This window comes from Oryx dammah, unplaced genomic scaffold, assembly GCF_014754425.2.
Source record: "Oryx dammah isolate SB20612 unplaced genomic scaffold, SCBI_Odam_1.1 HiC_scaffold_2, whole genome shotgun sequence".
Taxonomy (NCBI): domain Eukaryota; kingdom Metazoa; phylum Chordata; class Mammalia; order Artiodactyla; family Bovidae; genus Oryx; species Oryx dammah.
The window spans coordinates 132,358,658-132,374,527 of NW_024070186.1; the positions used below are offsets into that span (position 1 = coordinate 132,358,658).

Consider the following 15,870-nt stretch of genomic DNA (forward strand, 5'->3'; position numbering starts at 1 on the left):
TTCTGTGAACATCTGAGAGTAGATGGAATTCAGTATTTGAGGAACTTGGAAGATTGTTTTAGGAATATGCCTGAGTTTCATTTTATGATGAAAATGAAATGTTAATCTTTCCATGTCTTCTTTGAAGTATGACATCTAAGTACTGACTTAATTGAAAGTTTGACAAGTTTTGTTTAGGTAGTTCTCTTAAATAAGAAATCTTAATGTGAAAGTTTTCTTTTGAATCGACATCTTTCGTGTGTATACTTTTGTGCAATAATCAGAAATAAGTTGCTTTTTTTTTGGCCAGAAGATTCTTTGTAGTTCAAATGAAGAGGGAAAAAAATATAGCAACAGTATGGGAAGATTGGAGGCATTACATAATACACCAGGGATTACAGTTGCAACATAGACTTTATGCTTTCAGGGATGTGTGGGTGTCCTAAATATATGTGTAGAAATATAGGAGATAGGATCTTTTCCTTTTGTACTAATACAATATTTTTTCATCTTGGGCAATTTCTCACTGTATAGAACTTAATGGTCATTTTAAATTACTATGAGTATGATGAGCTATTTATTAGATATATTAAACGTATAAAATATTTTTCAGGTTTTTATTTTTTCCTTATGATAAAATGTTATATTCCTTTTTATGTCTTCTGGCAGCATACAGATTCCACAGCAAGACTTCTACTGTACCTCATATTTTTTACATGCTTTACATTGTTTATTTGTATTCCATGTTTAGAGGTCCTGAGAAAAGGTTGAAAAAACAATTGGGTATTGAGAGTCGTTACAACCCTATAAACCACTTAAAAATTTTGCATGACGATTCTCAGTGGGGATCTCGGCATTTATATGTAGCTTAAAATATGTGTTTAACATCCTTGTAAATAGAGTATTAGGCTAATAAAATTTTTGAAAATATTGCTGATGACACTGACAAGGAAATCAGGTTAAATGTTCTAGTATATGTGCATGTGTGTGCATATGCGTGCTTTATAAAACATATAAATATATGGTGGTATATTTTAAATGTAATACAAATATCTAACTAAATTATGTAAGTTAATAAAATAATTTTTAAAAAAATTTATGTGTTTTCTTGGGTGGGAAAAAGACACATGTTTGACCTGCAGCAAATGTGTGTTAAACTGAAATCAAATGAAAACTTTTAGTTTTCATTATTTTACTTTCTAAGTAAAGTACAAATTAAACTGGGAACATGACACAGAGTTTTAAATATAAAAATGCAAATTGATTTTAGTTCATTTCAGTATTCTAAAATGTTACCTTTAATGGGTTTAAAATTAAAGTTTTCTTTCTTAAAAAAACAACACCTCTGAACTATGAATAAATCAGTGAAATTTAATTTTAAATATTGCTCAAAATAAAGTGGCGGGAAAACTAGAAATCCCTGAGCTCTGTTAGACAGTAACAGGAAGGTTTCCTCCTCTCAGTTCATTCATACAGTCCTTGCCTTTGGCTTTATTCATTCACCCATGAAGCTCCTACCTTTTTTTTGCCAGGTCCTATTATCAGTACTGTGAATGCAGCAGAGAAAAAGATTAAAGTCCCAAAACTCATAGAGCTTACATTTAGTGTGTGTGTGGTGGGGAGACTATAAACTTGATAATTAAGCAAAATATAAAATGTTAGTAATTTTAAAAAAGCAAGCAGATGAGGCAGATAGGAAGTTTTTAAGAGCAAAGGTGATGATTTTGCAAATGGCGGTCAGTTAAAGACTTCAAAGATACATTTGAGAAAAGGTTTGAGGGAAGAGAGGGTGAGCCATGCACACAGAAAAGGGAGAAGTATTTCATGCAGGAATACTCCCTGAGATGGGAGCAAGTCTGACACATTTAAAGAACAGCAAATAGGGTGAGGTAAAGAAAGTGAGAGGAAGATGAATAAGAGATGATATCAGAAAGCCAAGGAGAATGGAAGGACAACACTTATTAAGGGTTTTAGCTTTTACTCTGAGTGAAATCTGAAGTTCCTGCAGTGTTTGGAAGAGTGCCTCATCTCTTTAGTTATGTTTTTTGGAGTTATCTATTTTAAAGGACCCTGGGGGCAATGGTGGAAGTGTGGAAAATCACTGGGAAGCTACGGTAAGGACTGAGGAGAGAGATGACTGTGGTTTAGACCACATTAATAGTGGTGGATGTTATGAGAAGCGATTGCATTCTGTATATATGCTGAAGAGAGTGTCAAAAGCATTTGCTGACAGAACAGGTTATTGTTCATAAAAGGAACAGAGAAGGACTCCAAGGTTTCTGGCCTAAGAACTTGGAAGAATGGAGTTCCTCCTTACTAAGATGGGGACAAGGCAAAAATCAGTAGCTCGGTTTTGAATAGTTTATGTTTGAGATGACCATGGGACATCCATGTCAGATACTGAACCACTGTTAACAATTCAGAGGTGTAACTGAGGAAGAAATCTGACCTTTTAGGCATAAATCATCAGAATATTGAATGGATATAAGGCAAGTAGTCCAGATGAATTCCCTAAGGAGGTGAGAGACTGAAAGATAGGAGGCCCAAGGACTCCCCTGGGACACTGTTAGGAGTTGGAAGGGAGACTAGCAAAAGAAACTGAGAGGAAGTGGCTGATCGAGAGGAAGAAAGCCAGAGGAGGTGCCGGCGAAGTGTAGTGAATAAAGTCTGATTTGGTTGTTGAGACCCCTGAGAAAATGAAAAGGATAAATTCAGACAACAGGTTGCTGTTCAGTCACTAAGTCAGGTCCAGCTCTTTGTGACTCCAGGGACTGTAGCTTGCCATGCTCTTCTGTCCTCTACTATTTCCCAGAGTTTGCTAAAGATCCACAGAGGGGCAATTGAATGACTCATCAGGAGTAACTACCTCAAATAATCATTGAGGACAACTCAACTCAAAGAAACACTCTTGTAATCTCTTCCCTAGCTCATTTCACTTAAAACCAAAGGAGATGAATCACTTTTCAAATATTTAAAGCCCAGCAGCATATAAAGGAAAAAGTAATTCTTCTGATACTAAAAAACCAAAATTATTCTAATAATTTATTGTTACCCAGGCTCCAGTTAGATTAGACATTTGCTGAACTTAAGAAATGACTGAGAATGCAGCAGTATTGATGGGAGCATTTCTGGACTCTGGGTTGGGGTATCTAATTTTTGAAGAATTTTTCTAACATCATACAGAACAGCACTTAATAGATAAGTCAAGTATTTGTCATTACATTCAAGTGAATATGACTAATATATTCACAGGAATAGCAGTATCAAATACATCTCCATAATGTTGATAGATTATCCCTGCTCCCCCAAAGAAACAACCTTTAGCCCAAAAAAGTTTTCCAAATAAATTCTTCCAAATTTCTAAGAACATTTTATGATAATCCCTATACAATACAAATTATCCTAAACTATACTTAGTTTTCTTCTGATTTTCCTAACAACATTCAGTGAACACATTTGTACATAAATCATTGACATCTCTGATTATTTTCTAATAGTAATTCCCAGAATTAGAGTTATAAACAAAGTCTTAAATATTTTTTAAAGTTTCTTTGCATATTGCCAAGTTGCTGTGTGGGAGGGAAATACCATTTTATATAAACAGTGCCTAAGAATGCTTTTATTCATCAAAGACTTTTTAACTTTGCCAATAAACAAAGAGTATAGCTTATTTTTTAAAATAAACATTTCTTCAAAAGTATATAGAAATATGAAAACAGATGTATTAAAAATTACAGCAATTCTCTCTGGGTTAAGAAATTGCATGAATTTTTATTTTCCTTTTGCTTTTGAATCTTCTGAGGAAACAAACTCATTATATGCTTCAACCTCTTCCTACACAACCACTCCATCTCTCCCACCACCTCGCCCATATGGGTTTTCAACTTAATTTTGCTCTTTATGTTATTGAATGACCATACACTTACTACCTTGAGGTAGTCTGTTTATCATTGAATTTTGTCTTCTATCATTTGTATGTCCATTATCATCAAATTCTATTATTTTCCACTTCACACTGTCTGGTTTCCTTTCAAAGATTCTCTCCCATCTAAGCCTTGAGTCCATTTCTAACATAGTGATACTCTTTATTTTAATTTTGGACTATTAAATAAAATCTTAACTAGTCTTTATGACTCTGATCTTTTTCTTGCATGATCTATTACTATGTTGGACTAGTTTTCCAAACAATGCTTTGATCACCTCATTAACTCTTAAAAACCCATAATAAGTCACTATTACTGAATTCCCACTCAGGCTTAAACTGGCTTTTTACCTAGACAGACAAAAAACAAACAAAACAAAAAAAAACCCTTGCTTTTTTTCAGTTATTTTTCCTAACAGAAGCCTATTTGTGGTCTTATGAAATCACATAATCAGTAATTAATGTATTACCATTAAATATTTGCCTGTTTATTTGTTTTTTCATATTCATACTCTATGTGCCCATATAAAATAAAATGCTAAAAAGCAGCATTTTTATATTTTCATAGAACCTAAGTCTTTACTGTAAACATAATACAAATAATCATTAGTTTAGTAAATTATCATTTTATTTGAGGACAGATAATTTTGTTACAGAAGTTAAAAATGTTGAGTTTTTTTTTTCACTTTATTGTATTAAAGTTAACATATAACATTAGTCCAAGGTGCACAATACAATATTTTGTATACATATATATAAAGAAGTGATTACCATAATAAGTTTAGTTAACACAATCACCTCATATAGTTACATTTTTTTTCTTGCGATGAGAATTTTTAAGATATAGGAGATTTTCTATTGTGTTACATTTCCAGAAGCTAGGAAGTATAAGACAATTGTTAAGAACATGAAAAGTTGTAGTGCCATGCAAAGGAATCTGTCTACTTCAAAAATCCACCCTAAAAGTCAAGTTCCACATTTTTGCCTCTATGCATCAGTTCTTACTGAATTTGACCCAGATTGACATAGATATTTTGTCTCTCAAATTTATCTCATTGAATTTTTTTGACCTCTTGTAAGATTTTCTTAATACCAGCTCCTAATCATGTTTCTTTACTTTGCTTCTACTTTATGAGTAATACCTCTAGTTCTATCCCCTCCTTTAAGCCAATCTGCTGTCTTTGGGCTTTTTCTTTACTTCCTCAACACATAACAAAAACTGAGCATTTGTATAAAATGTCTCAATTTCCACATCATCTACATTTCTAAAGTCACACTTTTATACATTACCTATTTACAACCCAATCTTTTCACACGTCAATTTCAGAAAGTTAGACTTCATTTGTTGTGTGTACCTTACTCTTCTATTTCAAGAAGGTAAACATAATTGATCAAGTTGCAATATGTGTTTATGCATTTTTTTAAAAAATTATACATAATGCGCTGGTTTGTTTACTTAGCAGAAGATATTGGGCTTACTGGAAAAGTAAATGTGCAGATACTAATAATAAGAAAAAAATTTCTTATCCAATAGCAAGGCATATTTTCCCTGTGATAGGCAGAATAACTGCCCCCTGAAGATGTCCATGCCCAAATCCCCAGAACTTGAGAATGTATTAGTTTACATGGCAAAGGAGAATTAAGGTTGCAGAAGAAATTGAGGTTGCCAGTCAGCTGATTTTCAATAGAAAGATTATCCTAGATAATCCAGGTGGGTCCAATGCAGTCTCAATGGTATTTATAAGAGGAAGGAAAGCAGAAGTGAGAGTGGAAAATGTAACAATGGTACAATGGTCAAAGAGATGCCACGCTGATTGCGTTGAAGACAGAGGACCATAAGCCAAAGAACGTGAGTGACCTCTGAAAACTACCAAAGGCAAGAGAACACATCTTCCACTGGAGCCTCTAAAAAGAAATGGTGCCCTGTGAACACCTTGAATTTAGCTCATGAGCCTTGTGTCAGACTTCTGACCAATAGAACTAAAATATATAAAGCTTGTGGAGTTTTTTAAGTTACTAGGTTTATGAGAAATTTTTATAGCCTCAATAAAAAAACTAATATATAACATCCTTCCAATTCCTGTCCAAAGTATTTTGACATATTAGACAATCTTTCCAAAATTCTTAGCAAATGTCTAAAGGAAACTTCTCTGCCCCCAATTACTCAGTTGGACATGAATTTATTCAGAAAACTTTTTTGGGCTAAAGGTTGTTTCTTTGGGGGAGCAGGGATAATCTATCAACATTATGGAGATGTATTTGATACTGCTATTCCTGCGAATATATAAAAGTCATATTCACTTGAATGAAATGACAAATACTTGACTTATCTATTAAGTGCTGTTCTGCATGATGTTAGAAAAATTCTTCAAAAATTAGGAACACCAACCCAGAGTCCAGAAATGCTCCCATCAATACTGCTGCATTCTCAGTCATTTCTTAAGTTCAGCAAATGTCTAATCTAATTGGAGGCTGGGTAACAATAAATTTTATTAGAGTAATTTTTTTTAGTATAAGAAGAATTATTTTTTCCTTTATATGCTGCTGGGCTTTAAATATTTGAAAAGTGATTCATCTCCTTTGGTTTTAAGTGAAATGAGCTAGGGAAGAGATTACAAGAGTGTTTCTTTGAGTTGAGTTGTCCTCAATGATTATTTGAGGTAGTTACTCCTGCTGAGTTATTCAATTGGTCCTCTGTGGATCTTTAGCTCAATTCACACTATTGGTAATTTCAAACTAACCAAATTTGCTGTATTATCAATTATTGAATTTAGTCCTATCTCTAAAGAAACTACCCAGATTCTCTCTTTGCTTACTACCATGTGTTGACAATCCATCATTAAGACTAGGATGTACACATCCACTTCAGTGAAGTGAATTATAAAACAAAACAGTGAAGCTATTAGTGACAGTATACTTCCATAAATACTTCAAATGCATTATCCTGATGACTTTTCTGAAGGAAAATCGAGCAAATGTGTAAATCTCCAAAAGACCCAGAGAGATGTGTAGATGACTAGGGTGCCTTGTTTTCAGTGGAAAGTTTCTAAGAAGACATTTCCATAATTAGCTTCTGGAATCGGTTCTCTCTGATTCTTCATACACTGCCAAAATGTTATTATCTTTTTATGATAATGTCTCTGTTTAAGCATCTCCATGCTGAACAAGAAACTAAAATTTTAATGTAACTAGAGGAAATTCAAAACAGGAGTCCAAGAAATACAGACAAATTGGACTATGAATTTCATATAGTTTAGATAGTCATACTTCTGTGAGACAACAACTTTAGGACTCTGGAAAGAGGAAAATAATTTGAATCAAACTGAAAAAGCATCAAATTCTCAGATATGAGTTAAAATTAATGTCACCAGATTTAATTGGGATAGAAATAAAGATACTGTCCCACAACCAATTGGTAGCATGGCTATTTTTATAACAATCACAACAGAAGAAGGAGTGCACAACCATTTAAGATAGACACACTGCTGTCTGTCTTAGGGGCCTCCACTGGCCCATCTCTGAAGGAAAGTTTGATCTTTTCTTTATCCAGAGGAATATAGGCTTTCTGTAATCTGTTTTATCCCTGTGAATCTACTGAACATAGTTGTTGTTGTTTAGTTGCTAACTCGTGTCTGATTCTTTTGCAACCTCACAGACTATAGCCCACCAAGCTCCTCTGTCCATGGGATTTCTGAGACCATCAATAATACTACAGTGAGTTGCCATTTCCTTATCCAGGGGATCTTTCTGACCCAGGGATCAAACCCTGGTCTCCTGCATTGCAGATGGATTCTTTACTGCTGAGCTATCAGGAAAGCCTAAACATAGTTGTTACTCATTCAATATTTTTTGAATAAATGAACAAATTTACAGATGGTCCTCAACATGTGATGGCTTAACTTAAAATTTTTTGACTTTACCATGGTGGAAAAGTAATATGCATACAGTAAAAACTATACTTTAAATTTTGGTCTTTTCCTCGGCTGGTGATTTGTGGAACGATTCTTTCTTGTAATGCAGGCCAGTGACAGGGAGGTGCAATTACCAGTTTACCCTTGATCAACAGGTTAAACAATTCACACACTTAAAGCCATTCTGTACCCGTAGAGCCATTCTATTTTTCACTTTCAGTATGATATTCAATAAATTACATGGAATATTGAACACTTTCTTAAAGCACAGACTTTGTGTTAGATGGTTTTGCTCAACTTAGCTTAATGTAAGTATTCTGAGCACATTTAAGGTAGGCTAGACTAACATACCCCTGGGATTTCTTTGGAAGGAATGATGCTAAAGCTGAAACTCCAGTACTTTGGCCACCTCATGTGAAGAGTTGACTCATTGGAAAAGACTCTGATGCTGGGAGGGATTGGGGGCGGGAGGAGAAGGAGACGACAGAGGACAAGATGGCTGGATGGCATCACTGACTTGATGGACGTGAGTCTGAGTGAACTCCAGGAGTTGGCGATGGACAGGGAGGCCTAGTATGCTACGATTCATGGGTTGCAAAGAGTCGGACACAACTGAGCAACTGAACTGAACTGAACTGAGACCAACATACATTACTTGGTAGTTTAGGTGTATTAAATCTATTTTCCACTTAAGTTATTTTCAACAAAAGTGGTTTACCAGATGAAACTCCATCATAACTCAACGAAGATCCATACTATAATCTGGTGATACATGTTTCAGTCAAGAGAACTTTGAAATTTCAGTTAGTTCTCTTTCCTAGGTGGCTCTGTTTCATAGGATTTGACTTGTTCTGGCTCATGTGGCACTCAAGTATCCCTTGTTAATCTGCCTTCCCTTTGCTGCATCATAGGCTTAAGAGCACATCTGAATGCGAGGAGGGTATTATGAATATGAAAACCATATTCTACTGTTTTCAGTGAATTATAGTTACTTTTGGGCATCCCTTGGTGGCTCAGTGATAAAAAAAATCCACCTGCAGTGCAGGGGCCACAAGAGAGGTGCTTTTGATCCTTGGGTTGAAAAGATCCGCTGGAAGAGGGCATGGCAACCCACTCCAGTATACTTGCCTGGAGAATTCCACAGACAGAGGAGCCTGTGGGATACAGTCCATAGGATTGCAAAGAGTCGGACATGACAGAGTCACTGAGCATGCATGCTTGATATTGAAGATATTTAATATTCTGATATTTTAGCAGGATTGTATTTAATAAATATTTATATTTTTACTCAAATTCAAATGTAAAATTTGAAGAAATCCTGTCCAAAGCTACAACATCCATGATAGGCTCTTTATAGGCAAATATATAAGTAATGCATGGACAAATCAGAACCTGTAAGGCTGTCATAGTCATTTTTATATTTATCCACCAAGTGTTTACTGAAGTTTGGAAGAGGAGAAGTGAGCCAGATTTTTTTTAAAGTGTGAGTCACTACATTTTGCATTTTACATGTATAAACTCATTTCATTAATTTAATGCTTCATGTTCTTGTTCAGTCACTAAGTCGTGTCTGACTCTTTGAAACCCCATGGACTACAGCATGCCAGGGTTCCTCGTCTTTCATTATCTCCCAGAGTTTGTTCAAACTCATGTCCATTGAGTAGATGATGCCATCCAATGCTTCTAGGTATGATTCATTCCCAGGCTTGCCAGATGGTTCAGTGTTAAAGAATCAGATGCAGATGTGGGTTCAATCCCTGGGTCAGGGAGACCCTTTGGATGAAGAAAGGGCAACCCTCTCCCGTATTCTTGCCGGGAAAATTCCAAGGACATAGGAGCTTGGCAAGCTACAGACTATGGGGTAACACAGAGTGGGACACAACTGAGCACACACAAACGAATGAGTTAGTCATTCTGCAGGTGAAGAATGAGAGTGAGTGTCACAGGAGACACAACTGTCAGGTGGCTGAATTGGGATCTCCATTTACGGCACTTTAAATCCAAAGTCCTTGAATATAAGTACAGTGATGCTTCAATGATTCACTGAGTTTGTATAAAAGGTAGGTCCATATGCTCTGAGAAATTGTGGGGAGGGGGGTGGGAGGGGGGTTCATGTTTGGGATCGCATGTACACCCGTGGTGGATTCCTGTCAATGTAAGGCAAAACCAATGCAGAATTGTAAAGTAAAATAATAAATAAATAATTAATTAATTTTAAAAAAATGAATCACGTGTGTATTCTGTATTAGGTAGTTTTAGTTTGCAAAAATGAAAATACAGGTACATAAAAAACTACAATACATACAACCTCAAACTCCAATCCTTTGGCCGCCGGATGTGAAGAACTGACTCACTGGAAAAGACTCTGGGAACGATGCTGGGAAAGACTGAAGGCAAGAGGGGAAGGGTACAACAGAGGATGAGCTAGCTGGATGGCATCACTGACTCAATGGACACGAGTTTCAGCAAGGTTTGGGAGTTGGTGATGGGCAGGGAAGGCTGGCAAACTGCAGTCCATGGGGTAACAAAGAGTCAGACATGCCTGAGCAACTGAATTGAACTGAAACAACTACAATACATAATAGAATATTAAGGGACAGAAATAGATATGTCAATTATAGTTTATATGATAAAATATTGTTTAGGTGAAATTATAACTTGAAGGTCTGCATACCTTTGTTCAAATTCTTACATGTTTTATCCATTAGATGTAGAAAAAGGAGATGGAATCTAAGTGACAGTAATAAATGTCTTTCCAAAGCCAAATACAATCATGACATAATATTCTAATTATCTCATTTTTGGTTTCTGAACTGTGTTAAGAAGGTCATACAAACTCCTGTTCACATTTTTTTTTGTTTGTTTTTTTCATGTGGTTGTGTTTCTTTTCTCATCTTTTATACTTGAACTTGGAGAAGCACAGGAGGAAGGGTCAGGCTGCCAGAAGTCCCTTCAGTGTGTTTTAGAAGCACAACTGCTTAGTCTCAAGCTGTTGGCATAGTCGTAGACAGGACACAATGCTTCTGCAATTAATCTTTCTGATATACCAATGAGACTTTGCAGAACAGAAAGATTTCCACTAGTTACTTGCTCTTTTCACTCATTCCTGGCCAGTCAGCTGGGCAAATAAGCCATAAGAACTTGGACTGAAAGCCAAAAAGGGGCTAGAGCTATTAGCATTTACCTCTTCTCACTACAATCATTTCCTCCAGGTAACTGAGTTTGGACAGATCCTATTCGATGAAATAAGGTCTATATATTATTACTTATGATAATATATATATGTATTATTCACACTGTACCCGTATGTCATTTTGGATATACTATATTTCTAGTTATTCTATGTGTCTGTTTAGATGCATGTATACCATCCTAAAGGAGACCAGTCCTGGGTGTTCATTGGAAGGACTGATGCTGAGGCTGAAACTCCAACTTTGGCCACCTCATACGGAGAGTTGACTCATTGGAAAAGACCCTGATGCTGGGAGGGACTGCGGGCAGGAGGAGAAGGGGACGACAGAGGATGAGATGGCTGGATGGCATCACCAACTCGATTGCATGTGAGTTTGGGTGAACTCCGGGAGTTGGTGATGGACAGGGAGGCCTGGCGTGCTGTGATTCATGGGGTCGCAAAGAATCGGACATGACTGAGTGAATGAACTGAACTGAACTGAACTGAACTGATACCTTTCTAAAGCAAACCATTGCAAAATTTAAAACAAAGAGATTGACTTTCCAAAGTAGATCATTAGGAAGGAACATTATCATCTATTTTTAGAAAGGACAATAATGGTGTTCAGAAGCTAAATGGCAGGGAGCCATTCCCTCTAGGCCTCCAGCAATTATTCATATTTTTGCTAGCTCTGAGGGAGTTCAGCTTTGTCTTTTCTATCATAGAAGCCTCTTTATACCTGGATGAAGATATAAATTCTGGAGGCACCATCAAGAATGGAGCCTGTATACTCTGACCTTTACTTGCCAGAAGCAAGTGTGCAACAGCCAGAAAAAGAAATAAATGTAAACATTTCCACTGTTGCTGCATTCTTCAGTAAACAAAGCTTTATTTTATTGAGTTATCTTTACAGGGCTTAAAAATGTATTCCTGATCATGAGAAGATTGAGAACATGGTGCTTTTGCACTCTGTCAGGAAAGTTGGAAAGCCTAGTCTCAGTGACTAAATGAAACAGTAGTATCTCAATGTCAAGCATTGTACAAATTCTCTGTGTAGAGCAGGGAGGCGTTTACAATGAGTCTTGGGGCTCTGGAAGGGTCCTGGCTCGAAAGCCTGTCCACTGAGAACAGGGGCATGGAAAAAGTAATGAGAAATGAACCCAAGCTTCTGCCCCTCAAGCTCAGTGTGATGTTGAGACAAATGGTACTTCCTGTTCCCAATAGGCGGGGGTGGATAAAATAGGTCTTCACTTCTCATTGCAAGGGAGATGGGAGGTCTTCCTGACCCACTATTTTCCTTCCTGAAATATGGCAATTCCCTTCATAAAATCATACACCCTTCTCACTCGTCTCATGCTTCAAGAACAAAGGTGGGAGTTTCTTTCTGTTGAATGCTTTGGACTGGGTCTCAGTCTTACTACTTTTGCCCAGATGGTGCCTCAAGCTATGATTAGTATTTCTTCTGTGTTCTTAAAGCATTGAGTCAGAAGAGTGGATTTTGAACTAAGTGCAGGACTATGTCTTATTCTACTTTATACTTCCCAGTTTCCACCATAGTACCTTGCACATTTTACTTTTGTAGTAAATAATTTTGTTTCTGATTCCATTTTACATGTGTTTATATCTGGAGAAGGAAATGGCAACCCACTCCAGTATTCTTCCCTGGAGAATGCCAGGGATGAGGGAGCCTGGTGGGCTGCCGTCTATGGGGTCGCACAGAGTCAGACACAACTGAAGTGACTTAGCAGCATATCTATTCATAGAAAAGTATTTTGGACTTTGTAGGAAGTATTCTGCTTTGTAGGAAACCATGATATTTTATGAGTCTTCTACTGTATACATATTCAACATCTCAACACATTTTAAGACACAAACTTTGGATAATTACCCCAGCTCATATAGTTCCAGAAAGTCAGATGTGATTCTGGCTTCTTTCAGAACCACAGAAGCAACATGAGAGTCTTGTGATTGAGTTGTTATTGTTCACTGAAGTATCTTAAGTGCCAAGAATAGTTCTTGGCATATAAAAAGTATTCAATGCTTTTAAAATTATCATTATGAATATTTGCAGTTGTACATAGCAAAACTTGGGTACAATGGATATTTCTCATTTACTTTTTATAATTAAACAATTCACAGGAGAAATTATTGATGGGTCAAATACATATCCAACTGTACTACAACCTAAATCATGGAATGTAGAAGATGTATAGTCAAGTGATGACATCAATCAATTTATTATGGATCAATATTCAGCCAAGCACCCCCCTAAACCTATCTAATGTTTTGGCAAGATACTTGAAAGGACTCACTAAAAATTTATTGGTGTAGCTTGAAATAGTTTTTTTTTTTTTTTTTTAATTCTCTGGCTTAACAAAGAGAATACTGTTTGCCCTGTGAATATATAGATTTTATAGTTTAGCGTAGTAATAGTTATGCTTGCCAAGAATCACAGTTTTAAATGAGCCTTTATTAAAACCATTGCTGTGTTTAAGCTTTCATTTTATGTACTGCATTTTTATTTAAAACTTATTCGATTTAAATTTGTCTAACTTTTATAATCAAAGCTTAACTTGAGTACTGCTTTGGAAATATATTTTGTATCACTTCACACCTTCTTTGCAATGAATCTAGTAGTTTCAGTTAATTGATACTGATTTTGAACATAGCAATATGCAAACTTTACAAACAGAATTCACGTTAGTATTAAATATCATAATTCTTTCATATGCAATGTATGTAAGTCAAGATAGAGCTTTGAAAGACTAAGCATTTCAGACACTGATTCAGACTTCAAAATTACTAGCTTAGTGCAGTAGCCACAGAACCAAATGGACAATTTTGTAACTTACTATATGTTATGAATTTAAGGATTGCTTAAGGTTTATAGAAAGAACTGAACAGTAAAATTTTAAACTGAGAACAGGAAAGGTGAACTCTAAACTCCAATTCTGTGCACAAGAGAAGCTAGTTATTTTGTGGGCCAAAAATATAAAAAGGGCTAACCCTATATTTCCTTTCTAGATGAAATCTGTTATAAATGATGCCAGTGTATTTATTAGTAATATTATTTTAAACTAGCTTCTTTTGAGAATGTCAAAAGTGATGACATCATTCTGTTTATGAATAAGTTAGACGAAGTGAGTTTTGGTTCCTTTAAGTGTCATTTTCTAATAAACATGTTATTTCTTTCCTTTTAAACTTTGTTGAAGTATAACTGATAAAACATCACACACATTTAATGTTTACACCATGAAATGTTTTCCACACACATATACCTGTGATATCATTACAATCAAGCTATTAAACATACCCATTATCTCCAAAAATTTCCTTATGTTTTTGGGTGAGTGTGTGTGTGTGTGTGTGTGTGTGTTTAGGTCTCGTGGTAAGGACACAATATGAGATCTAGCTTCTTAATATATTTTAAAGTGCACAATACCATATTGTTAACTACAGGTACCATGTTTTATAGCCAAGATTTGGAAATAACCCTTATATCCATCAACATACGAGTGGATAAAGAAAATGTGGTACAGATATAGATATTATAGCCTTGAAAAGAAAATTCTTCCATTTGCAACAACCTGGATGAAATAAGGATACTATGCTAAGTGAAGGAGGTCAATCGCAGAAGGATGAAAACTGCATATGTGTGTGCGTGCTTCCTCACTCAGTCATGTCCGACTCTGCATCCCCATGGCCTGTAGCCCACCGGGCTTCTCTGTCCAAGGGATTATCCCTGCAACAATACTGGTGTGGGTTGCCATTTCCTACTCCAGGGGATCATTTTGATCCAGGGATCGAACCTGCATCTCCTGAGTCTCTTGAATTGGCAGGTGGATTCTTTACCACTGGCATCACTTGGGAAGCTCATGGAATAATTCATGATTCCTAGACACCATATTAAAAAGTAGCTCCTGCTGTGATGTTTTATCAGTCGTGTCCGACTCTGTGCAACCCCACAGACGGCAGCCCCGTCCCTGGGATTCTCCAGGCAAGAACACTGGAGTGGGTTGCCATTTCCTTCTCCAGTGCATGAAAGTGACGAGTGTGGAAACATAGGCCACCATCCGCGTACTGTGGGGCTCAGGGGCCGGGATGGAGGGCGTGTGGTGAGACTTGAGAATCCATCTGTCAGCCTGGCCTGTGGGATGCGTTGCGAAGTGGCCTAGCGCCACCCCAGTCTTCTCCCCACCTCAGGCCCAGGCCTCGAGAGGCCAAGATCAAGGCTCGAGACCTTCGCGGCAAGAAGGAGGAGCTGCTGAAACAGCTGGAAGACCTAAAGGTGGAGCTGTCCCAGCTGCGCGTGGCTATAGTGACAGGCGGTGCGGCTTCCAAACTCTCCAAGATCCGAGTGGTTCGTAAATCCATTGCCCGTGTACTGACCGTCATTAACCAGACTCAGAAAGAGAACCCCAGGAAATTGTGTAAGGGCAAGAAGTACACGCCCCTGGATCTGCGGCCCAAGAAAACACGTGCCATGCGCCGGTGGCTCAACAAGCATGAAGAGAACCTGAAGACCAAGAAGCAGCAGCGAAAGGAGCGGCTGTACCCACTCCAGAAGTACGCAGTTAAGGCTTGAGCATCCAGCTGTCAATAAAACAGACAGACCACTGGGAAAATAAATAAATAAATAAATAAAAAAGCAGAGACATTACTTTGCTGACAAAGGTCCGTCTAGTCAAGGCTATGGTTTCTCCAGTAGTCATGTATGGATGTGAGAGTTGACTATAAAGAAAGCTGAGCACAGAAGAATTGATGCTTTTGAACTGAGGTGTTGGAGAAAACTCTTGAAAGTCCCTTGGACTGCAAAGAGATCAAACCAGTCAATCATAAAGGAAATCAGTCTTGAATATTCATTGGAAGTACTGATGCTGAAGCTG

General features: G+C 36.9%; 1 protein-coding gene across 1 annotated transcript; it reads left to right on the top strand.

The window, feature by feature from the left end:
- The first annotated feature begins 14,448 nt into the window (after positions 1–14,448).
- LOC120882093 (60S ribosomal protein L35-like) lies at positions 14,449–15,604 on the top strand. The gene is made up of 2 exons (XM_040265897.1): positions 14,449–14,517; positions 15,126–15,604. The coding sequence occupies exons 1-2, from the start codon at positions 14,449–14,451 to the stop codon at positions 15,567–15,569; spliced, it is 513 nt and encodes a 170-aa protein (XP_040121831.1). The 3' UTR covers positions 15,570–15,604.
- Positions 15,605–15,870: the final 266 nt, after the last annotated feature.